A 25828-nucleotide genomic window follows, 5' to 3' on the forward strand; every position below is an offset into this window, starting at 1 on the left:
CTAACCTGCTCATGTCAATATTTTTCTCTTTTAAAGCCAATTATGTTTAGAGGAGAAGTACGTTTAAATGTGGAAGAGAAGAAAACAAGAGCTGCAAGAGAGAGAGAAACCAGAGGTGGCGGTGATGATCGCAGGGATATTAGACGCAATGATCGAGGTCCTGGTGGTCCACGTGGAATAGTGGGTGGTGGAATGATGCGTGACCGTGATGGAAGAGGACCTCCCCCAAGAGGTGGCATGACACAGAAACTTGGCTCTGGAAGAGGAACCGGGCAAATGGAAGGCCGCTTCACAGGACAGCGTCGCTGAAGCTCCACTGTTGGCATAGTCTTGGCAGTGGTACATTACTCATCGTGTTTGCATTCTTGTTAATTTTTTTTGGCTTTGGAATGTGACACAGCCTTTTTGATCATTTCTTTGATGTGAAAAGCATCTTTGGTTATCAGTTAAATTGAGGTGGACATTATTTCCCCAATTTCACAACAGGATTCACATTGTTAATTTATAAATGTAGACTTGGAGAATTAAGGACTGAGGAATGACCATATCTTAAACTATCTACAACAAAATGAACTTAAAAGGACATGCCCACTGAATTCAGGTCCTTTGAGTGTAAAAAATCCTCTGCTGCACATTTTGTTTAAGTGTTACTGTTTCTGCCTATTAACGTTGGAAACACAAATAGTGCAATTTGTGCAATTGGAGAATCTTGCCTTTTTTCATGGCTTCCCCCCCAAATACAAACCAACAGAAACTTGTTATGCACTCATCAAAATGCACTATTGGGTACTCTGAACTCATTAACATTGACATCTGCAACAGGAGGCAACAGGGAAAAAAATCTTTCATCTTTTCCAGTAGAGAATAGTTTGTGAAATGATGAGGGCATTTTATCTGCTTGCTGTGACCAGCGTGTGTACACATAAAACCTTAACAAGACTACAAATATATTCCAGAAGGAAATCATTTAGTTATGAACTAAATAACAAAAATCAGAACTTCAAATGCTATGGTCTTGAATATTAGACCAGATTTAGTAGCTCCATATCTAAGAAGTTTTCTACCTGCCCCTCTTCAGTACAGGGATGGCTGGCTGCTCAACACACTCCTCTCCTCCCTTTTTTTCTTTCTTTAAGCTGTGTACAGTGAAAATTGTCTTTCCTGTATTTTTGTTCTCTGGTAATGTAATAAGCATGATGGTGCCTTCTATTAATACATCATTCCAGTCTTGCTGGTAATTTTGTACAGTATAGTTTATGAACTGCTGTGCTGCAAAGCCAAACAGCTGCAAAATGTTAAAAATCATTGAAATATATAAAAATTGCAGTATCTTTAAAAATCAGTAAAATGGACGTTTATTATTTATCTTGTTTTTTAGTTAACAACTTTTGTGTTCTCTGTGGGAGGGAGTCAGGTATTTGGGAGGGAGAGGGAAGGAGGAAGTCAGTTATTTGAGTAAGTATCTAGTTGACTTTTCTCTTGTCCTGTGAACGTTGAAACGTATCACTTCAATGCTTGGAAAAGTCAATCAATTTGATGTATATTTTTAGTGACATTTTAAAAGCAGTCAGATTCCATAAATGGCAAATAAACCTAAAGTGAGGATACTGCAATTTTCAGAGGAAAGAACAGCAGCTCTTAAGTGTTTGCATTTTCTATTTGGGGGGCAGGGAACTGTCATTCATTTTGCACAATTCTTGAACTAATGTCAGCACCTGAGTGGCTCCTGAATTTAAGTCTGGGGTGACTTTTTTATTTTTACATGGATCTCTAAACAATTCTGTGAGCAAAGTTTGTAGCTGCTGGGTTATTGTCTGTCTTTATAGCAAGTTCTAGTAAATCACAAATACAGCAAAGGTTACTCAATTTTATGCTTGGAGCAATCAGTATATACCAGGTTCTGATGTTTCAGGCAAGAAGTGGGATAAATAAGTATGACCACTTAAAGCTGCTTGTTAGCATGGAAGACTTCTCCATCCTGTCTTAGTAAAAACAAACAAAAAAATGTGCACTTGACATAGTAGCAGATTGGTTTGGAATTTTGCAACTATTTGCTATTTAGTAAACTGGCAAATGATGCACACATTTTGTTTTTATGAACTGGGCAATGTGAGTAAAATTAAGTCTATTGTCTTTCCCACACCCCCCCACCCCTTGAATGAGGTCTTCCATGTCTGAGGAAAAGTCTTGCACTATTGCATATATTTTGGGGACACAGGTTTTTCATAGTTTCGATTTTGGGGGGTTTGAGAATATTTTATTTTGTTTGAAACAGTTTTACATTTTCTGATGTATAGTACTTGAAGTTCTTACTAGAAAATTACTTTGGAGTTTTTGAAGCTTTTATCCAAACTATTAAATAAGTGGTTTTATTGTCAGTGTTTCTTCTTCCCCTCACCCCCCCAGGTGTATTTTTCCCTGTATTATTCTTTTTTCATCCCTTTATATATATATGTATGTATGTATGTACACGTGTGTTTGTGTACACACATACTTCCAATCCAGTATATTTTGCCCTTTAACCCATAAAAATGGTTCTGGCACCAAAAGAAATGACAAATGTTAAGTGTAATAGAAAATCAGAGCAAAGAGCCATTCAGCTTCAGTCTTTACATACCACAAATGAAACATCGTATGGAGAAGTTTACATGGTGATTGCTCACCTGCAGTACTGTGGACTTTTAACATTTTGTCCCCTTTTCAGTGAAACAGTAAAACTATTCATCTACCATTAGTTATTTGCTGATTTTATTTTACTTTTCGATGGTAATATTCTATCCTTGTGACACTATTGCAACCAAATTGGCTTTACCATCTTGGCTTTAGTAGGTATAGAAGACAATGGATTACCATCTTTATTGCTGTAATGTGTTAAGCATTATATGCTAGTAGAATCTAGTTTAATTGTTTCAGGTGGAAAGTATTCTTTTGAGTTTCCATTTTGAATGTGTTTGGACTAAACAAACAATAAACTACTGATGTCTTCAGCATTTATCTATGTCCCTAATTTAATCTGTAGTTTTATGTTCCCAGCTATTTTCTCCCAGTTGCATTTCATACAGCCTAAGTGAGAAATTATTCTATAATCAACTGTGTATTGTTTGTGAAGTTTGTGTTTAAAAAAGCAAAAACAGATGTTACAGTCATTGTTAGAGATTCAGCCCAGTCCTGTTAGTTAGCTATAATACAAGTTAAAAAAACGTTAGAATAAGTTACAAGGAAGGTGAGAGTGAGCTAAAAGCACACCTGTAAATAGCTGTTTGAGGGGAGGGGGTTTGTTGTTTTTCTCTTTTTGTTTTGTTTTTGAGACAGGGTCCTGCTTTGTAGCCCAGGCCTGTCTTGAACTCATGATCCTCCTACCTCAGCTTCTGTAGTGCTGAGATTACAGGTGTTCTGCCACCATGCCAGGCCCAACCTTGGGTTTTAAATGATTGTTAGACTGTATCACCTTAGGAAAAGAAAAAGGTAGATGAGAAGATTGAGCTTACTTGAAATTATGGTTATGATCCAAAATCAGAATAACAAATTTTAAGGCTCTATGAGACTATTAAAGGAGAAATAGTTGTTTAGTGATAAGTTTCTTAAATTAATTATCTTGGAGAAAAACGAAAATAACCATTAAATAATCTTAAGATTTTTGTAAATGTATATTAAGCTCAATTGTAATGTTATAGCTTATCTTTCATGACTAAAAAAAAACTTTTTTAGGGAGTACAAAATGTGTATCTCACATTGTATTGAAGTATACCCAGATTTGAAGAAGCAAGTTAATTTGGGAAGTTTTTAAAATTTTTTTAAAGTGGGTCTTGAACACCAAGACACAAGGGATCCACCTGCCTGAATACTGGAATACACCTTGCCCAGCTTCCCTCTGCTCACCCCTTCTCTTGCTCAGCCACTTGAACCACACCCCCAGTCCTTTTTTCTTGCTTGCTTGCTTGCTGGAAATTGAGCCCAGACAGGACCTCGCTAATGTTAAACAAGTACCTTCTCATTGAACACCCCAAGTCCAGTCCAAGAAATTTACATGGAGCAAAATATTGAAAGTTTTAGCCATTCCAGATGCTTCATTTTGCCAGGCATGTTGGTGTACACTTGTAATCCTAGCACTCCGGAGTCTGATGCAGTAGGATCACAAGTTTGAGGCTACCCTGGGCAACACAGTGAGAGCCTTTCTCCAAAAAGTTCATTTCACTTATATGATAGTCTTTTAAAAATGTAGCAGATGAAAATAGAGCAATGGATCAAGTTCATGTATTTCCTTTAGATTAGTTTGACTTGCTCATCTTTAATTTATATCTTAACTACAGATCAATAAAGACTAGGTTTTTTCAATTCTGTATTCAGAATACTTGTGATTAGATTTCAGTAGGCTCATATAGAAAGTAATTTAAAAAATTAAAAACTGATTTTCAAAAATCATTTGCAGTGTACAGTCAGATAACTCCTAAATAATGAAATTACTGTCTGCTTTTGACGGGAGCTAAAATCTTAAAATATGCTCATGTAGTATATGTATATATATGTATTACATACTTACAAATTTTAAGAAGTCCATTTTTAGCATTACCAAATACTGGGCAATATACTATAAATGCAGACTCAGACAATCACAGGAAAATTATAAGCCCTCTGTAAGCTGTCACATTAACTGATCTGATTTCTAAAATTTTGATAAGACTGGCTTCCTCCTTGAAGTAAATTCCCCAACATCTTCCATCTCACCCTTTCCATTGTTCTTTCCCCCACAAACTTTGGAGATTTAGGCCAGGTACTACCTGTAAATTATTCCATATGGTGCCTAATGGTCAAGAACAGGGCTTTGGAGACATAGCCTGGGCTCAGTAGTGAGCCCTTTTCTGTGCCTCTTTCCACATTTGTAAAATGAGATAGGTGATTATAAGCATTCAATGAACATAAGCACCTAAAACAATGTCAGAACTGTTACAATTTTTTCTACTGTCGATTCTGTGTTTAAGTGACTTTTTTGGCCACAGTGCCTTGGAGACATCAGATAAGTGGAAATTCCAAGTTTGAAACTTTTCTAAGGAATTTACCTGAGTACTTGTCTCTTGAGTAGTGGACATCTCTTTTTCTGATCTGCTTAATCAGTCTAGCAATATTTAAAGTTTCATGTGTTATATTCACGGTTGTGTCTCCCTCCTCCATTATTTGTATTCAAGTTTTCAGGGGGACTATTCTGATTAACTTGCAGTTGCTCATCCATTAACTATTTATCAAGCTTCAAAGTGCCAGGCACTGTTCTAGGTACTGTTAATGTATGATGAATTAAAGAAAGTTCTCTGCTCTTAGATTAAAAACGACCAAAGCCCTGTGGGGAGAGAGTAGATGCGTAGTGTTAGGAAGGCACTCCTTTTGGATATGTATTTTGTCACAATTTTCTTTTGTGTGTGTGTACATACTATGCCTATTAGAACATGCAGATGATCCAAAAGAATGAACTCTCATAATGCCATACAGACAATCCCTATAAAAATAAAATACCTTGGCATATATATTTAGGTGGGTTTTTTTTATTTTTTATTTTTTGTGGTACTGGAGATTGAGTTCAGGGCCCCACATTTGCTAGGCAGGTACTCTAGCACTTGAGCCACTCGACGAGCCCATTTTAGTGTTAGGTTTTCTCGAGATAGGATCTTGCAAACTATTTGCCTGGATTGACTTTGAACCTGTAGGATTACATTCATGAACCACTGGTTTCCAGCTGTTTGGCTTATTAAGATAACTTTTTCGTATTTTAATCAAGACAAATCATTGAACAATATCAAGTATTAATTGAGCACCTTTATGTACCGGGCCCTGAATGAATGAATGAATGGACAAGGCCTTCTCAGTTCCCTGAGCTTGCTTACTTGATAATCAAGAAGTAGTCATAAATGCTAGTCAAAGCATTACAGTATACAAAGTAGCTGAGTGCCACTTTAGGCATGTGTTCTGAGTCACTCATTTTGAGTTGACATCTAATGTAGGCATTCTCCATAATGATCAGCTAAGGCAAAGCCTGTATAATTTGAAAAGCTTGGAGGGTAAGTAGAAAAGGGTGGGATGGGTGGGGTGAGCTAAGGAGTAACAAAAGCAGAAAGAGGTGAAGTAAAGGAAAGAGACTAGATCATGTAACATTGCAAGCCAAGGTAAGCTGATTTAATAAGATTTTTTTTTTCTAATTGCCATAGGAAACCGAATTGAGCATGAGGATGATAAAATGTAATGCTGTATTGAGAATAGGTGGTAGGCAATGGGGATGATAGGCTATTAGTTCAGGACTATTGTATCTGAGAGAAACAGCACCTGACTTGTAAGACAAGCTGCTAAGCTAACTACTAAGTGCATATCATAGCCAATGAGTCTGAGGTTTAGAATACTGCATTCTATGAAGGAGTTTGGAATATTGGATTATCAAGTGTTGGTCTATTTTAAGAGACTATAACAAACCTCCAGATGAATTTTACAAGCCAGAAATCACCAGATATTTAAACTTGAATGCATTTTTACCCTGACTTTTAGGAAATTGTAAAATCATAGCCTCTACCATTAGCAAGCCTAAAATTATAGATACCTTAATCAGGAACTACATACCTTTAGCACAGCATTAAGTAATGAGGCAGAGAGTTGGAACAGAAATTAAGTAGCTGAATAATACTGCATATCTGAACTGAGAAATGTGTTTTTGGAGGGGTTATTTTGCATATGTTATACCTTCTAATCTGATAACTCTTACTAAGTTTTTTTTTTTTTTAAAGAGGTGAACTGAAGCTTGAAGAGATCCAAAAGGGAAAAACAAAACGAAAAACAAAAACCCAACCTGTCTGACATGGCAATGAGTATAGAAATCAGAGATGAGAGATCTTGGGAGCTTACTTGTTATCAGGAAGGACTTAGCGTGGTGTTTCAAAACAGGCACAAGTACCTGAGTAAAATGTGTGAAAGACATGAGGACTTTTACAGCAGTCAGTGCATAATTATTAGCATGTAACATGTACTAGAAACCTGCCTAAGTGCTGGCTAGCAATGCAGTAGGTATAATCTATCCTTTGAAAACTTGTGCTTTTTTGAGGGAGAGAGGCAGCAAATGTAAGTAATTTCAGTCCTAACAGTTAGTCCTGGGCAGAATACAACTCATTTAGTTCTAATAATCCTATTAGTCGTACAGCTTACTTTATAGAATGATTAACTTGGGCACAGTGAGGTTCACTACTTATCCGGGACCACATAAATAGCCCTGGGTAGAATGAGTAGAGGACCGTAAATAATGACTGGGAATGTGGCTGTTCTGCCCAGGGGATAATGAAAAGGAGGCACATATGAGAGCTGAATAGAAAGCAACCTTGAGGAAATTTGGGAAAGAACATTCCAAGTGGGAGAACTGCAGAGGCCCTGTGTTTGGAAGGAGATTGATGAGTTCGAGGGTAATAAGACCAATATAGCTCTAACATAATTCAAATGATATCAAAAGGTAGGTAGAACCAAAACAAGTGTGGCTTTGTAGTGTGGATTTTACTCATGCTGGGATTGTAGGGGTCTGAACAGGGAATTGATGTGGTCTGAATTAGGAAAGGCTATCTGGTAACAGGTGATGGTGGCTTGGATACAGTAGCAGTAAAGATTGTAAGCAGTCAGCTATAAGATAGATAAGGAGGTAGAATTTAAGAGTTGCTTGTGGATATTGGATTTTGAATGTGAGAGAGAGGTAGGACTAGAGGAATCTTGAAATTTTTATGCAACTGGAGTAGAAGATGGTACTGTACACCAAGATGGGAAAGAAGCAGAGTGGATTTCGCGGGGGAGAATCAGCTTTAGCTATTTTAAATTTCATATGCCAAATGGATATCCAAAAGAAGCCTTAGACAATTAAATGTATAATTCAGGAGTCTGAAGAGAGCTCTGCGCTGTCTGATGTGTGTCGAGTTTAGCAGCAAGAAAGCAAGCTCTCATTTTCCCAAAATTTGGGGCTTTGTTACAGGAGATGCATGTAGAGGGAGGCACATGAAATATGACAGGTACTCATTTATGGAAAGCTTAAGTTTCAAGAGTTTACCAGAAGGAAAGAATAGGCAGTTGTGCTAAATGTTGCTTAGAGGTAAAGGAAAACAGTGAATGAATTAGAACATAAAATGTCTGACTTGATGCTATAGTTCCTTTCTCCCCATATAAAAGGCATTAGAGTGGTGGTGAAGAAGCCAGTGGTCTGTCATTACTCCACGTGGTCATTTAGGAACACAGGTCAATGAAGGCTCTACTAACTTTAATACATGGTGTCTTCAGGGTCACACTGGAGTCATCTTATAGCCAGCTAAAAGGGAAAAAGAACATGGAGGATCTTGACTGGGAGCTTTTATGGGCCTGGATTGGGAATGGTACATGTACTCCAGTGGCTAGAATTCAGTACATGGCTATCCCTAACTTCATTGGAGGCAGAAAGTAAGCCATCTGTTGAGGAAAGAGGAACCAGCTTATTGTGAGTAGCAAGCAATCTTCCACATATGGCTCTGGCAGGATGGAGGTCATAGTGACTTTTAGTAAGACCTATCTCAGTCAAGTGATAAGGATGATACCCAAGAAAGGACAGGAGGTAAGAAATAGGGCCTCCAGCCCTAGAATTAACTCTTCTATGGCAAGTACCTTCCCATCAAAGAACATTGAACTTCAAAAGGAAGGTTTGTTTTACTTACCGTTACTTATTTCTGTGTGTGCGAGGGATCATCTTCCCATCAAAGAACACTGAACTTGAAAATGAAGGTTTATTTTATTTACCGTTACTTATTTCTGTGTGTGCTGGGGATCAAAGCCCTGGCCTTGCACATGTGTTCTACTACTGAGCTATACCACGCCTCCATTTTCTCAGCAGTGCTATAATGTGCTTATGGTTGCATGCTCTGCAATATGCTGAGAATGAAGAACTTACATTCTGAAGATTTTATGACACTTCCATTTACTAGGTGGTTTGAGGCTATGCCACAGCCCATGAAAACTAGGATCTCAGAACCTACTGAGGTTTTTTTTTTTTCTTTGGTGGGAGGTGGGTAGTGAAGCAAGAAAATGGCTCAGACACATTTTTTTGGATGTCAGATATGTAAAGAATGGTTGTAAGAATCATTTGACAAAAATTCTTATAACAGTCATTCTCTACAAAATAATGTGTCTACTGTAGGCTAAAGTATATAAATTAAAGCACTGTGGGGTGGAGGCTCTATTTTTTAGCTTGCTATGTTTTTATTGAGATACAACTTTTATATGCATCATTTTATGTGTACAATTCAGTGGCTTTAGTATATTTCATAAGGTATTTATTTATTTGGCAGATTTGGAGATTGAACTTAGGGCCCCGTGCTTGCTAGGCAGGTAGTCTTCCCCTTGAGGCTATTATATGGCCCTTTTTATATTGGTTATTTTTGAGATAGGATCTTGCTGTATGCCTGGGCTGGCCTGAACCATGATCCTCCCATTTGCACTTCCTCACATAGCTGGGATGAGAGGCATGCAACAATTGTGCTCAGCCACTGGTTGAGATGGGGTCTCATGAACTTTTTGCCTGGGCTGGCCTCAAACTGCATTCCTCCTAATCTCTGCCTTCTGAATAACTTGAATTGCAGGTTTGAGCCTCTGTGCCCAGCTGTATTTCACAAGGTTTTATAGCCATCACCACTTTCTAATTCTACAACATTCTCATCACCTTCAAAACAAAACTAATACCCATTAGTAGCCGCTCTCCATGGTAACAACTAACCTACTCTTGTGGATTTGCCTATGCTGGACACTATATGAATGGGTTATAATGTGGCATTTTGTGTGTGGCTGCTTTTATGTAACATAATTTCAATATTCATTCATGTAGCATGAATCAGCATTTCCTTTTGATGATTGAGCAATATTCCATCAAATGGCTATACTCGATTTGTGCTTGGGACCACACATAGGACTATGCATGGTAAGCTCGTGCTCTACCCTGAGCTATACTCCCAGCCCTACCAGAATTTACTTATTCCTGATGGGCATTTGGGATTCCACTTTGGTGCTATTATGAATAATACTACTATGATATATGTACAAGCTTTTTGTGTGAATGTTTTCATTTTTCTTGGTTATGTACCCAGAAGTAGAGTTGCTGAGTCATATGTTCCTTAGTCTATTTTCATTGCCATGTCTGAAGCATCCCTCTCTTGAAGTCAGTCTCATTCCCACAGTGCTTTCTTTACATTTTCACTTTCTTTGGTAATTAAAATGCCCCTCCCAAACTTTTCCACTGTAGTCTTAGATGGGTAGTTTGTGTTAATGACTTCATACTCTGACCTCAAGTTTCTTTGAACTCAATGACATTTTCTGCTCAACTTCAGCTACCAAAGGTAGCTGACCTACCAAAGGTCAAACATTTCACCCTTTATTATTACTGTTATTTTGCAGTGCCAAGGATTGAAGCCAGGGCCTTATGCGTGCTATCCAAGTGCTCTACCACTAAGCCACATGTCAAGTCCCAATATTTCACACTATGGAACATAGCATCTTGTGCCAAGTACAATACTGAATTTACAAGCTGCTTTCTCTGACATCTTTTTCCTCCTACTTTTCTATTAAACTTACTCTTTTTTGCGGGGTGGGGGGTGGGCTACTAGTAATAGGTCCTACTACTCAGAGCTTTGCATTTATTGAGACAGGTGCTCTACTCCTTGAGCCATGCCTGCAGCCCTTTTTTGCTTTTATTTTTCAGATAAGGTCTTGCACTTTTTGTCTGGATTGGCCTCAGACCTCAATCCTGCTACCTATGTCTCCCATGAATTTGGGATTACAGGTGTATATCCCACACTCAGCTTGTCCTTTGAGATAGTGTCTTGCAAACTTTTTTGCCTGGTGTGCCCCCAAACTGCCATCCTCCCATCTCCACCTTCCAGGTAGCTGGGATTACAGGTGTGAGCCACTGTGCCCTGCCTATTAAACTTATTCTTCATGCTTTTGATGACCTCCATTTTCTTGCCTATCTTCAGTTAGTCAACTGCTGTCCTAATTTATCTTATTATTTAGTTGGAACCCATAACATACCATTCCAGTGGTCCTTTCTCCAGCATCGTGATTCTTAATCTTGTACTACATACGTTCTATTTTCTTCATTCTTGCCCCTGTGGTTGCCAAGTTCTATGAAAAAGAACTGGTGTCACTTAATTCATAGTATTCAGGTTTAGGTGAGTACATTATGCTATTTTTGCTTTCCTTTCATATCTAAATGACTTCTTGTCATGACTATGTATGTGAAAGAAGTTCTGCTTACAATCTCTGAGCCTCAATATCTGAGCCTTTAATATGTTAAAGGCTAAGATCTAGGCTAGTTAATGTGTCCTGTATGTTTTTGTTTTCCCTCTTTGCTCTAAAACACTTCAAGTCAGAGCTCTTATACCTTAAAACCTCTTCACTACTTCTTGGTTTTTCATTAATTATTCCTTTTGGTGCCTCTTTAAAGCATCACTCTACTCTTTTCCCCTGTTTTAAAAAGAAAACAACATAATCCTGATTCTACATACTACTTCCTTTTCAACAAAAGGTGGCTTTTCCCAAGATGTATAATCCTTGAACACTCTCCATCTCCTTTAAACTTGTCTTTTAAACAATCTTTTTGAAATTGTTTTCTCAAGTATCACCTGCTCACCAAATCCAGTGTTTTCAGTCTTTATCTTTTTGTTTTTCCATTGAATATAAACAGGGTTATCTAAGTTTCAGAGCCTCTTGTTGTTACAAAATTGCAAAATGAAATATTTTTACACTCTTGTTCTTAGGCTTCACACTGAACAAACTTGGGTATGTCCCTCACCTAAAAGAGGTTCATCAGATTGTTATATCCTGTAGAGGAAACAAAATGTGGACATGGCTCCCTCCAACTTGGTCACAGATAAGGACAGAGCTCACTGTTTTATTAAGACTCACACCTTGGGTTGACCAAAGAAGGGTATTTCCATATCCAGGTCTAGTCTTAATTGATTCAGAACTACATTTTAAGCAGTTTGGCTAACATAGCATGGGAAGGTTAAGGCATGCTAACCAAACTCAAACGATTGCAATGTTTATTCCTTAGTACATAAGAATGACTACGTTAATTATGAATACCTTGACTAGGGCACAAATGTCTGCTATGCAGGACACTTCCCTGGGTCAAGCTATTTCTAGAAACCAAATATGATTATAAAACGTGTGGCTATTATGAGCGGCTTTACCGCCTCAAATTCCCTGAAATTGAGGAAAGTCCAGCTTCTTGTGTGACTTCAGCAAATGCAGGATACTGTCATGGATGGCGTGTGCCTCACACCTAAGGCAAGGTTTAAATATGGTAAGCTTCAACCCCATCCCACTGGCTGTGCCCATCCCAGCACTTTCCTCTTTCCTCACTCCTGTGCTTGTCCCTTTCTTTGATTTATACCTTCTGTCACCTGTGTCGTCTGCTGGCCGCTTCCTAGCGCGCACCTTCGTCTCCTCCCTGGCCCGACTGGCGCGGAAAGGAAGCACCCCCTGCCGGTGGCGTGAGGCGCCCGGGGCGGGCGTGCCGAAGATTCTTCCATCGCGCTCTCTGTCCTACATAACCGTCACCTTAACTCTCCGCAAGGCCACTAGACTCACCTTCTGCGCTCCGGGACGAGCAGAGGTGTCCATGGACAGGGAAGAGAGGTGCTTCCTAACTTGAGAACGTAGGTGTGAAGAGCTGCATGGGCCGCACTTCATCTCGCAGAACCTGGGTGGAGCCCCAGGTGTAGGAGCGGAGGTGGGAGGGGGGGGGGCTTGGCGCTAAGCCAATCATGGCGCCTGACGACAGCACCCAGCCAATCAGAACAAGGGGGGCCTTGCGCACGCGGGGCGGGCCCAGGCGCGTGAGAACCCGCCCCTTGCAGCTCGGGCCAACGCCTTCGCCCCTGGCTATTTGGAGCGGTGCTGCCAGGGAGACTCGAGGGACCCGGTGGCTTCCGAGCTGGGAAGCACTGCCCTTTGGTCCCAGCTTATTTCTCTACCGGCCTTGGCTTTGACAGTTGTTGGTGTTGGTGACTGCAGTGGACGCATTCGGGCTTGGGTCTCTGGGGGCCGTGCCTATGGCTGGGGACAGAGTGAGGCCGTTGCCTTGACGACGACAGCATGCGGCCCGCGGTCCTCGGAAGTGTGAGCTTGCGGAGGGCGGAGGCCCGTCTGCCTCCCCGCCTGCTTGACCTAGGACCCGTCACTGCGTCTGCAGAAGAAATCACAGCCCTGGGGTTGGTAGTTTGCTAGTCGGCGTCTTTCAGACCAGCTGGCGACATGCATTTCACCTTAAATTTGTTTCCAAGTTGAAAACCTTTGGATTTTTCCAGGTGGAAGGATTTGAAGAAACAGTAAGTATAGTACTTTTAAAAACTTCGATTATCTCGTTCTTTTATCTGTCAGATTTCTAAATCTGTCTTTAACAAAATAAAAAGCTAGCACTTTCTAAGTATTTTTTACCTAAATTGGTGGTGTTAGAACCATATGCTTACATGACACATGTCCTGAAATGCCACAGCGCCAGCTTTTTTTTTTTTTTTTTAACTTTGTGTTACCCTTAGGTTCAGGAGTAGAAGGCATAAAAGAAATGGTTTATAAGTAACTGTTTCAGGAACCAAGGGATTTTGTAGGCCGTGATACTTTTAAGGTATTTGTGGCAGTGCCACTTAGAAAAGCAGGTGTGTTCAGTGGGGTGTGTCCAAATGTGCAGTTGGTCGAGAAAATAAACTTGGAGCAGGTAGCTGGTATAATATTAGCTTGTGATGTGCTTCAGAACATCTGAGATATACTTAAGACAATTTTTATTTTGTTCACTGCATTTTCAAACGTTAAGAATGCCAATTACAAAATGTTTTAAAATGACCCCTGTTATAGATTCTATTTTTTGTCATTGGTATGACAAACCTAAAGCCTAGCCCTTAATAAAACATACATTCTTCATGGAAGGACAAAAAATTAAGGAAAGGAGGATGGAATTACGTTGAGAATTTTTTCAAATACAAACATTTTATTAAAAAAAAGTTAATAGGGCCACTGGAGTGGCTCAAGTGATAGCCTGCTTAGCAAGTGTGAGGCCCTGAATTCAAATCCCAGTAAAGCCCAAGGAAAAAATCTGACTTTAAAATAGTTAATTGAAGTTAAATAGAAATTAAAATGTTGAATACATGGAAAGTCAGTGTTCAGGACACTGCTCTGACATAGTTTGTGGTAGAATCTACTATCAAAACTGGTAGTAGGGCTGTGTACCAACAGGGAAGGAAGTCAAACATCACCAGGATTCACAATCTGGGTAAATTAGTTTTAGATTACCATAAGTACACAATTAATATAACAGGCAGGAAATTTTTTTCTTTCACCGTCTTATGAATGAGTGGTTTTATATTGTCAGGTTTAAAAATTCAGCTATGGATCATTTGAATGTAAAGTTACAAAAAGACTTCTTTTCTTCTCTCAAAACCACTGAAACCACATTGGGATTTAGAGCAATGTTTTTATGCATGGCTTTTGGAATTTACTTCAAAAATCAGATTTTAAAAATAATTAACCTTTGAAGTTGTAGTTTAATAACTTTTAATATCATGGTAATCAAACCTCATGAAAAAAAGTCTATTTGTATCTGGATGTGTGTGTGTGTGTGTGTGTGTGTGTATGTGTGTGTTTTGCTGGGGTTCACACCCAAGGCCTTGTACATGCTAAGCACATACTCTACCACTGAGCTACATCCTCAGTCCTGAAATAATTTTTTTCTGTACCAAGACATGTAGTGAAATGATTACTGGACCTCCATCAATCATTGGTAAAACAAGAGATCCTATTATCATTAACTTTATTCAGAAAATGCCATCTAATGGATGTAAAAGAATCCTAACCACAATATTCAAGTGATCATGCTTACAGTCATTAATCATTAACAGGCTGTTTTTCCTTGTTTTGTTGGCAGTACAGTGTTCTAACTCAGGGACTCCTGCTTGCTAGGCAGTCACTCTGCCTCTTGACATTGTATTTGGTGGCACTAATATTTAATTTCTTTGAAAATATGTTTATATTCTGTGATGTCATTGGTCTTATTTTATAAGTTCAATAAAGTAATTAGTGTTGAAGAAAAGTAAAAAAAAATCAAAGATTCAGTGTAAGTTTGATGATTATTTTGTGATAAAATATTTTTACCAATTGAGTAGAAAGTGCATAAAGATTTCCAACTTTGACTTTTTAAACTGGGTTTTAAAAAATTTGATCTTCATTAAAACTAAATGCAGTTGTGGCCTTTTTTCACCTTTGAGTGAAATGGAATTGTGCTTTTCCAAAATGAGCCATATTGTTTTGTATGATAGTTTAAGTATTTATGTAAATTAAAATATGTTAAATTTCATTAACATGACACATAGTAATTTAAATTCAATGACTTCAGTTTGTTTGCCTTGTTTATTATGAAATGTGTATGAATATTTTGAAAACATATCTTAGGTATGGAAACACTTAAGAAATCGTGAATTGGCACAGGTAGCCTGTACACCATGAGTAAAAAACAAGCAGGAAAGAGCTACTTTGCTGGGACAGCAGAGCAAACTATTATGTCTAACCTGTTAACTCTATGTGTTGGTTTCCACAGCAAGAAAAATTCTTACTGGTTTTAAATTAAAATGGAAAAATATGAGAATCTAGGATTGGTTGGAGAAGGGAGTTATGGAATGGTGATGAAGTGTAGGAATAAAGATAGTGGAAGAATTGTGGCCATCAAGAAATTCTTAGAAAGTGATGATGACAAAATGGTTAAAAAAATCGCTATGCGAGAAATCAAGTTACTAAAGGTAAGTGAATACATGCATTGAATTGAAAAAATATGTATCATTTCTTGATCAAGATTGTTACAGCTGTTAGGCAACTATTACTGTGTTTTGATATTTGTTTTATTATAGAACTTAAAGAATAAATTTCCTTTTGGAAATAGGAAGAAATAAAATGATTATATAAATGTGCATTTATTTATCTAGTGAATGGTAAATGATTTTAAAAGTATTTGTTTCTTCTCTCTGAATCTATCTGCTGTCAATCTAGTGTCTGTGATGGGGGGTGGGTGTCCCAAAGACTACCCTGAGGTCCTCTGCATATAGTAGTTCTTACTGCTATGATTTATTATAGTGAAAGGATATAAAGTAAAATCAGCAAAGGCAAAAGGAACAAAGGGTGAAATCCAGAGGAAACCTAGGACCAGCTTGCAAGAATCCTCTTCCAATGCAGTCACACAAGATGTGGTTATTTCCTCCAGCAGGGGGTTGTGATAACACATGTGGAATACTGTCTACCTGGGAAATTCATTAGAAACTCAGTGCCCAGGGCTTTTATTAGGGACTGGTCACCTAGGCACTCTCTGTCTGGCACCTGTCAAAATTCTACACTTCCAGAAAGCAAGCAGATATTCAGTAGAAACAATATTGTTTGTGCACTGAGCCACCAGATCAGTTCTGGACATGAAGGAACCCTCCTGAAATCTACGTTCCTTGGTGCCAGCAAAGGGCCCGCTTTGCAAGCAGCTTTCAATCCTAAATTTCTGCTGTAAAATCTCAATTTCTCTCTCTCTGTCTCTGTCTCTCTCTTTCTCCCGTTTATCTTTAGAAGGAACCAACATTTGATTTTTCTCAATTTTCTTTATTGTATATTTGTTTTTTATTTCACTAATTTTTGTTTTTTATTATTTCATTTCTTTTATTCTGGATGGGTTATTTTGTAGTGCCCCCCCAACCTCACACACGAGTTTAAGACTGTATATTTTTGTCTAAAAATAGCTTGGTATGTGTTCCAGAAGTTTTGATTATTAGTTCAAAATATTTTCCCATTTCCCTTTTAGTTCCCTTAACCTCTGAGTTATTTAAAATGTTTTTCTTTTTCTGTTTTTTTGAGAGGCAGAGAGAACAGGTCATACTATGTAGCTCAGGCTGGCCTTCTGCCTCAGGCTTCCCAGTTCTGAGATGGAACTAATCTTAATTATGGTATATGGTACAATTAAATCATATGTCATTTTCCTGTGGATGTCCAGTTGTCCAAGAAATGTTCATTGAAAATAGAATCTTTTCCCCACTATTCTGAATGCCCTTTTGCTAAGTGAAGGTTCTTATATGTAAGTTGTTTTTTCTGCCATTTTTATGTTCCATTGTTCTATTTCTGTGTTTGTGCCAATATCCCATAAGACATATTTATTCTAGTTTGTAAGTTTTTTTATCTGGTTTGTAAGTTTTTATTTCATTCTGCAAAATTGTCTTGTTTGTATTTGTCCTTTTGCATTTCCATATACATTTTAGAATGAACTTACTAATTTCCACAGAAAACTCAAGGAATTTTATTGAATTATGTCGATCAGTTTGGGGAGAATTGGTATCTTTACAATACTGCATCTAGTCCATAAATATTATATAATTTCTTGTTGTTTTGGTCTTCTTATTTTAAAATATACTTTGTGATTAATATGGCTATGCCAACTGTTTTGGATATTTATATACTTTTTAATCTCTTTTTTCTATTTACCTTCTGTGCCTTTTGTATCTCTTATAAGAATATCATTGGTTCTTTTGTCTAGTCTGGCACTCTATTTTAATTGGAGTGTTTAGTCTTTTTATATCTAATGTTATTACTCATATATTTGTATTTGTGTTTGTCATCTTCCTAGTTGCCTTCTCTATTTTTCGTATCCCTTTTTAATTCTTTTATTATTAATTCTTTTACTAGTTTCTTACCCCCACCATGGGCATATCTTTCATTTATTCATCTGAGAAGCCAAAATAGTTACATATTCCCACTGAGAAAATGCAACATAACAGTAATTATCAAGTTCAAATGATTTTCATTGTTTTAGGTAATTGCTATTTTGTGAAGTTTTCAGTGTTAATTCTGTGAGCTTTGGTGTTATGTTCCAGAAAGGAAAATGAACCCAAATGCATTTTTTTTGTTTCTACTGATAGTAATTATAGCTATAAAAATCACTTCATTGATCTGTTTTCTGTTGTTAATGAGAAAATACACTGACTGGGCAAATTAGAAAGAAAAAGAGGTTTACTCTGGCTCACAGTTCTGGTGGTGCAACATTTAGGAGATACACCTGGTGGTAGCCTTTTTTGCTAGTATAGTCCTGGGGTGAGATAGGGTATCATATGGCAAGAGACAGGGAGCTCATGTATGTGTATGTGTATCTCTGGTCCCTTTCTTCCTTCTTGTCAAGACACCAGAATTTGATCATGGGAGTCCATCTTAATGACCTTATCAAATCCCTATCACCTCTTAAAGGCCCCACCATAGCCAGATTACATTTTCTTCCTCTTCATGCTTCATAATATGGGGACTTAATTTTCAACACTTGAAGCCTGGGAAGACATTCAAACTATATCCAAACCATAGGAATCACCAACAAAACACAAATAAATTGAAATCATAAGTATTTTCATTAATTAGAAATGTTTTACTGTTTTTTCTAAAATTCTTTTTTTAATAGTTTCATTATATTTTTGAATTAACATACATTAACAAATAATACAAGGAGGTTTCATTGTGGTAATTCCATATATTTGTATAATGTACACTGAACAAGTTCATCCCCTTTGTTATATTCCTAGTTATTTTACTAGTCTTTTAGAGATTCTATTAGGTATTATATACAATCTTGATTACTAATGCCCAAATGGGTACTTTTACAATGCAAAAATCTTAGAAATATTCCTTAAATCTTAGAAATTTAAACTCTACTTACTCCTTCCCTTTCTTCCCTTGCCAATTTAGGAATGTGTGTTATTACTCTCATATTTTTTAATTCTATGTATAGTCAAATTCCTCCCCAAATATTCAGTCATTATATATGGGATAATTTTCCTTGTGCTTAAAATAATTTTTAAAAAAAATTTTATTAGTATATGATAGTTATTCAGGGGGTTTCACTGTAACATTTCCATATATATATTATACCCTGGTTTGGTTCATCCCCTCATTATCCTTCCTACTCTATTCAGGTAAATTATTTTCTTTAAAGCAGATATTCTGGCATGAAATTCTGTTCATTTTTGTTGGTCTGAAAACAAATTTTTATTTTACTTTGTGTTTAAAAGATTATATCCACGGAACATAGAATTCTAAGTTGAAAATTGAGTTGTACTGTGCTGCTAGTTCCCACTGAACATGAGCTGTCAGTCTTACTGTACTATGTTCTCTAGGCTGACCTCAGACTTCTGGTCGTAAGTGATCCTTCTGACTCAGCCTCCGAAGTAACTGGAACTACATGCGGTAGCCACCGTGTGTTTCTTTCTTTTTTTTTTTTTTAATTGTTTTTACGTTTGTTCATATGTGTATACATTGTTTGGGCCACCTCTTACTGTGCTTATTAATATCTTCATTCTTCTGGATGCTTTTAAAAGCTTTATCTTTGACTTTGGTTTTTATGGTTTTATAACACTTTGCCTATGTATGAATCTCTGTATTTATCTTGCTTCAATTACATGGGTCTTGTGTCTGTAAAATATGTCATTTGTCGTTTTTAGAAAATGTTCAGTTATTATTGTTTCACATATTGCTACTGTCCCACTCTCTTCTTTACTTGAGAATTCAGTTTCATATGTATACCTTACTCACAGAGGTCTCAGACTCTCATTTATATTTTTCATCTTTTCGTCTTTTTCATGCTTCATTGTACATATTTTCCTCTGACATCTTCTACTTCAATACTGTTTCAGCTGTCCCTAATCTTCTATTAAATTCAACCCTTCCTTCCTTCATTTCTTCCTTCCTCCCTCCCTCCCTCCCAACCTCCTTCCCTCCCTCCCTCCCTCCCTCCCTCCGAACCTCCCTCCCTCGCTCCTTCCCTCCCTTTTCTTTCTAATTTAACTCCGGGCTTTGTGCATGCTAAGCATACACTTTACCTCCCCCCCCAACCATTGATTTCTTAATGAAAGATATTGTACTTTTCAAGCCTAGACTTTCCATTTCATTCTTATGGTTTCAAGAAACTCTCCATTTTACATTCTTTCTTATTTCAAATATAGACTTTTATATCTAATAACTCTGTAATCTGGATCTCCTATTTTTTCCTAATGTTCTCTCCTCCCCTCCCCTCCCCTCTACTCTAAAAATTATATATATAATTTGACTTTCTGAATGATATTTTCTACTTGAGAGGAGTTATGTTTGCTTCTGTGAGACTCTTGAGGACCTAGTGTTCAGGAAACCCAGTGTTACTAACTTTTTGATATCATCTTGATCTATTTGAGGGATTTACATGATTTGAGTCCTTGAGATAGTCTATTTATGGTTCACACTTATTCATAGGTTGAGTACTGTTAGTCATCCCAAAATAAGAGGATTCTATTCATACACAGTTCTCTGGGTATGCATGAGGTGGTGTATGTGCATGTAACAAATGAGAACAAACTCTACACACTGACTTCCATCTTGCTTTTTTCTGCTTAACATACCTTAGTGATTATTGCCTATCAGTAGACGTAGGATTTCCTCATTCTTTTTAATGTCTGCATTTGATTTCATTGTATGAACAAACCTTCATTCATTTAACCAGTATTATATTTGGAATGTGCTTTATGATCTAATCTTTTATCTTTTGTTTTAATATGTGAAATTAGCCTATTTAGAGTTATATTGTAACAGATAACATTTGGTCTTAGTTTCCATTTTTTCTCCCTCTAAAGTCAAGATAACTTTGTGGTATAAAATAAGAAATCTAGGAGATGGAGATGCAACTCACGGGTAGAACCCTTGCCTACCTTGCTTTAGAAAGAAAGAAATCCAAGTTTCTTGCATACAAACCAATTGTGAGCCTGAGTGAGTTCACAGTGTAGGTGTTCTGGACATGGAGGAAGAAAGGAGGAATGAGCAAGAACTTCTTGCTGTCTTCAAGAGAAGACAGAGGCCACAGTTTGCAGTTATTGCTATGTAACCTTGGACGGCTTCCTTAACCTCTATGTGCTTTAGTTTCTTCATTTATAAAATAGGATAACTGTACTTATTTTATAGACTTTTGTGCTCAGCCTAATGCCTGGAACATAGTAGGTATTATATAAGTATTATTGTTATTTATAATATGCTGTTTTATTATTCCTTGAAAAGTATTTTTCTATGTGGTTTCTGAATTCCTTATTTTTTTATTGGATGTTTCCTTTGGTAATTTGGAAAGGTTTTATTTTTGTGCAGCTAGTTACCTTTGTAATTATAGCAGTATATAATATACATACTCTTTTCTAAAGAAATTGTTATATATATATTTTTTTGTCTGTACTAGGGTTTGAAGCATGAGTAGGGCCTCATGCTTGCTAGGCATGAACTCTACTTGAGCCATTCCACCAACCCTGCAATTGTTATATTTCTATTTCTCCCTCTCTCCCAGGCATATTCCATCTGGCATTAGAATATTTCTTAGTGTTAAATATTAAACCCATAAGTATTAGACATTGAAGTTTAAATTTTCAGGTCAAATGCTATCATTTTGACCTACTGACAAAGAAATCAGCCTACATACACTTTTATCCTGTTTGAATCTTCCTTTTTCTACCTGTGTTAGTAATATCGTTTGTATATTGTTGAGTTTTAAATATTCATTTTCTATTTCATAACCATAATGCCACATTTGTATAAGATTTGTTTCTGCATGAAATGTTCAAAATTTGTCTTGCCTTTTACTTAAATGACAATTTAGTTGGCTATCATGTCTTTCCTTGAGGATTTAAGAGCTATATTCTAGTGGTTTCTTTCTCTTTAAAGATGGCAATTTTTTTTTGGTAGTATTAATTGGCCATTTGTATGTGTTTCTCTTTTCTTATAGTATCTTTGAACAGATCCGAGGTTGATTTCTGTTTGATTCTTTTTTCTTTCCTTCCTTCCTTTTTTTTTTGTGCTGGGGTCTCATCTAAGGCCTCATCTAAGTCTCTCCCACTGAGCTATGCTCTCAGGTTCTTGAATATTTCTCATAATAAAGTGATCCTTCTTGGACCAGTTATTGGTAGGAGGTTCATTTAGGGAAGAGGCTAGGATTTTGTTTCAGCCTAGCAGGAGTCCACCAATGACATTTCTTATGTTGTAGGCCTGAGTGTGGGATTGAATTCTGTTAGCCTTTATTTCTCTGAAACTTGTACTTTCCGTTTTCTTCATAATGAATTACTTGCCTTCTGCTCTGATAGATTATTTCCAGAACATGTGCTTCTGTGTGATTCCTTTTTCAGCCCTTTCTCCCTTGCTCTATTCAGTTCTAAGGGTGCCTTCCCTGCTACCCAAGAATCCTATTCCCATTATATTAAGGAAGGATTTTTTTTTTTCTTTTTAGGTTATGATTCCAACTTTGGAGAACTCTTGCTCTGTCAACTTATAGTTACAGATGATATTTTGGTGTCTTCTTACACTCCTATTTGACCTGACTACATTTGGTAGTTCCACTTCATTTATTCATTTATTATGGTGTGTAAGGGTCATAGATCCCTCCTAGTTTCATCAAAGATGGAGTCACATTTCTTTTTCTCTTTGGTTTTATTGTGTTCTCTGAGAGGAGAGAGTAACAGTAGTCTTAAGACTATTATTTTAAAATCAGAATATACTTTTATAATTGTTTATTTTATATTTATATATTTTTCTTTTGCAATGTTCTGTTTTAGATTGTGACTCGTTGCCAATAATTTGGTTTTATAAAAACAATTTTGCATGTTTTGACAGCAACTGAGACATGAAAATTTGGTGAATTTGTTGGAAGTGTGTAAGAAGAAAAAACGATGGTACCTAGTCTTTGAATTTGTTGACCACACAATTCTTGATGACTTGGAACTCTTTCCAAAGGGACTAGACTACCAAGTAGTTCAAAAATATTTGTTTCAAATTATTAATGGAATTGGATTTTGTCACAGTCATAATGTAAGTATTAAATTTAAATAATTATTTTGATTATAATTAATCTTTAACTGTCCAGATAATAGTCACTTAATTTAGTGAGATATTGGTTTAAAGTTTGAACTAGTAAAATTATTGAAATAAACTATATTACTTTGATATTGTCAATTTTCATGTGTCATAATATATGTATTGATTCTTCCCACCATACTATAAAAATTTTAGGCCACACGGAAAAGTTGAAAAGGTACATACTAAACACCCCTATTCCCACTATCTAGATTCTGTACTTAATGTTGCTGTATTTGCTTTCTCACATATTTGTTCATCTGTTAATCTATTAACCTGTATTATTTGTTTATGCATTTTAAAGTAAACTGTAGACATTTGTATACTTGTTCAACACTAAATTCTTTATCTGTGCATATCATTGATGAGACTTAAATATTTGTCCACTGTTCTTTTTTTAGGGTAACACTTATTGATTGAAATGCAAAAATTTGAAATGATGAGCTTTAATAAATGCATATACAAAGGATATATGTATTAGTTAATTCATGTTTTCTTGCCTAAGTATGAAAATATGAAAAATATGTATTCTTAGCTGGGCAATAATTCTAGATACTCAGGGGGCAGAAATCAGGTGAATTGCAGTTTGAGGTCAGCCCAGGAAAATAGTTTGCAAGACCCTATCTTGATCAATACCTAACACAAAAAAGGGCTGGCAGAGTGGTTCACAGGGTAGAGCACCTGCCTAGCAAGTGTGATGCACTGAGTTCAAACCCCAGTATCCCCCCCAATATATTTATATCTATCTATATATTTATTTATGTATTTATATTCTTATCCTATACTGTATTACTCTCCAGGAAAAATGACACCTATGAAGTATAAAATGAATAACAACATATTCGTCCATTTTTTACAAAATATTTAAAGTAACATTGTTATGTAATTATAAAAGTAATAAATGCTAATGGTAGAAAATTTGAAAAATGAAGATAATCAGAAAAAGAAGAAAAAATAATCTATGTGCCTTTATTTTCAGTTTTCTTGTTAAGTCTTTTTTATAGTTTTATATATAATTTTATTATATAGTAGTTATATTGTATAGTTCATAATATATATATTTACATACATATATATTAGAACAATTGCTCAATAGGGCAAATGTCTATTTCCTACCTAGAAACACTGTCTGGGCATCTTTAGGAAACCCCCAAAGTGGCCTCCTAGCAACTTTGGAATGATCTAGTCTTAGAACATTGATTTTGAGAATCCTAATTTTGAGAATAATTCTGTCTCTTAGAGCAGACTTACATTAACCAAGCTCAGGAAATTCAATGCCAGTGTAAAGTTTGAGAAATGATTATTACAAGGGAATATATGAAATGTAATAATAATATTGGGTGTGCAGGAAATCAGAACAGTATGAGGTATTAAGGAAGCAAATACTTAGTGGTTTCAATTTAAAAAACACTGATTAATCCTTCTCATAAAATAACCTCTCAGTGGACCAGTAATACTTAACAACAGTTAGTTGAGCTCTCTGCATTCATTTCTGCATTAAAGGTAGGCTTGCCAATGGAACCAGTATACAAAAACATCATTGGCTATCTTTCTTTTGAAGAGTGTTTGAATGTATTCTGTCTTCATTTGCCTCTGTGTCTCTTTATATTTTACACCTTAATGACCAGTCAATTCATGTTTAAGAGCACATTCTACCTTTAGACATACTAGTATACTCAGGCAATGTTGCTGGCCTAAGTGTCATTTTGTCTTTAAGGAATGAGGTTTTAATATATAGTGGTTCCATGCATAAACTTCAGAGCATTCGTATGCCCCTTTAATCTATGTAAAATGTGATTTTTTTTTTATGGGGAGAGAACCAGCCTCTCTCTAATTTATGACCATGTACATCAAGGGAGCTTTAGCACTGCCTGATATCCATATGCTTTCTCCTTACCCATTCTTTCTCAAATCTTCTAGATTATGATTTTATACCAATTTTCTCCCAAAACCTCTAAAACCCCATCTCTAAACCTCAGACCTAGCTCTGTGTTAAATGGAAATAATAATAGCACCTATCTCAGTGTTATTATCTGGATAAAATAAGTTAAATATGTAAAATACTTGAGTAGTGCCTGACACATGAATGATCAATTCATTACTGTATTAAAAACTTATTATGGAGGTTACCCTTTTCATGAAAAAATTTCCTTAACTATCCCTAGTCTTTACTGAGAGCTTTACTCTCAATTTTGAGAGAAGTCATTAAATGAACAATTTGTTAATACCATATATTTTATTAAATATCTTTGATAGTTTAAATAAAACTTTAAGCCTGAATATTTTTTTTTGCCCAACTAGGTCCCACATTCTTTAAATCCAGGAACAATTGTATATGTGTTTGTTTGTATTCTTTATAGGGCCCAAAACCAAAAAAACCCAGTGCCCTGCTTATGGCAGGTATCCTGCAAATAATTTTTAACATATGTTTTATGCTCTTTTTTGTCTTAGATCATACACAGAGATATAAAGCCAGAGAATGTATTAGTCTCCCAGTCTGGTGTTGTCAAGTTATGTGACTTTGGATTTGCAAGAACGTTGGCAGCTCCTGGGGAAGTTTATACTGATTATGTGGCCACCCGATGGTACAGAGCTCCAGAACTATTGGTTGGTGATGTCAAGTATGGCAAGTAAGACATCAATAATAACAAGGAACAGATTTTAACTCTGTTTTCTTGATAAAGTAGAGTATGTTTATAATAATAAATGATCCTTCTAATACTGAAAGGAAGACAAGTTTAGGGAAGTTTATAAAGTGATATGTAATTATTTTCATTTTTGGTGCTTTCCCTTTAAAAATTCTAGTGAGGGTTTGAAGTAAGGCTCAGTGGTAGAGAGCTTGCCTAGCATGTGAGAGGCTCTGAGCTTGATCCCCAACACTGAAAAAAAAAATCCT

At 36.5% G+C, this 25828-nt stretch overlaps 2 protein-coding genes across 10 annotated transcripts in view; both read left to right on the plus strand.

The window, feature by feature from the left end:
- G3bp2 (G3BP stress granule assembly factor 2) overlaps positions 1-2994 on the plus strand; it is a 75896-nt gene extending 72902 nt beyond the window's left edge. For all 6 annotated transcript variants that reach the window (XM_020182894.2, XM_020182897.2, XM_020182893.2 and 3 more), the window contains one exon: positions 37-2994. In XM_020182894.2, coding sequence (XP_020038483.1) covers positions 37-309 — 273 coding nt within the window. In that variant the 3' untranslated portion in view covers positions 310-2994. The remainder of the gene's footprint in view (positions 1-36) is intronic.
- Positions 2995-12863: 9869 nt separating this feature from the next.
- Cdkl2 (cyclin dependent kinase like 2) overlaps positions 12864-25828 on the plus strand; it is a 40340-nt gene continuing 27375 nt past the window's right edge. For 2 of the 4 annotated variants that reach the window (XM_074041993.1, XM_020182902.2), the window contains exons 1-4: positions 12866-13355; positions 15614-15812; positions 22693-22887; positions 25384-25562. In XM_074041993.1, the coding sequence (XP_073898094.1) occupies positions 15645-15812; positions 22693-22887; positions 25384-25562 (542 nt within the window). In that variant the 5' untranslated portion in view covers positions 12866-13355; positions 15614-15644. Of the gene's footprint in view, positions 13356-15613; positions 15813-22692; positions 22888-25383; positions 25563-25828 lie in introns of all 4 variants that reach the window. The other 2 variants (XM_074041992.1, XM_074041995.1) reach the window with 2 other exon arrangements.

The sequence above is a fragment of the Castor canadensis genome, chromosome 9, assembly GCF_047511655.1.
Source record: "Castor canadensis chromosome 9, mCasCan1.hap1v2, whole genome shotgun sequence".
Classification (NCBI taxonomy): domain Eukaryota; kingdom Metazoa; phylum Chordata; class Mammalia; order Rodentia; family Castoridae; genus Castor; species Castor canadensis.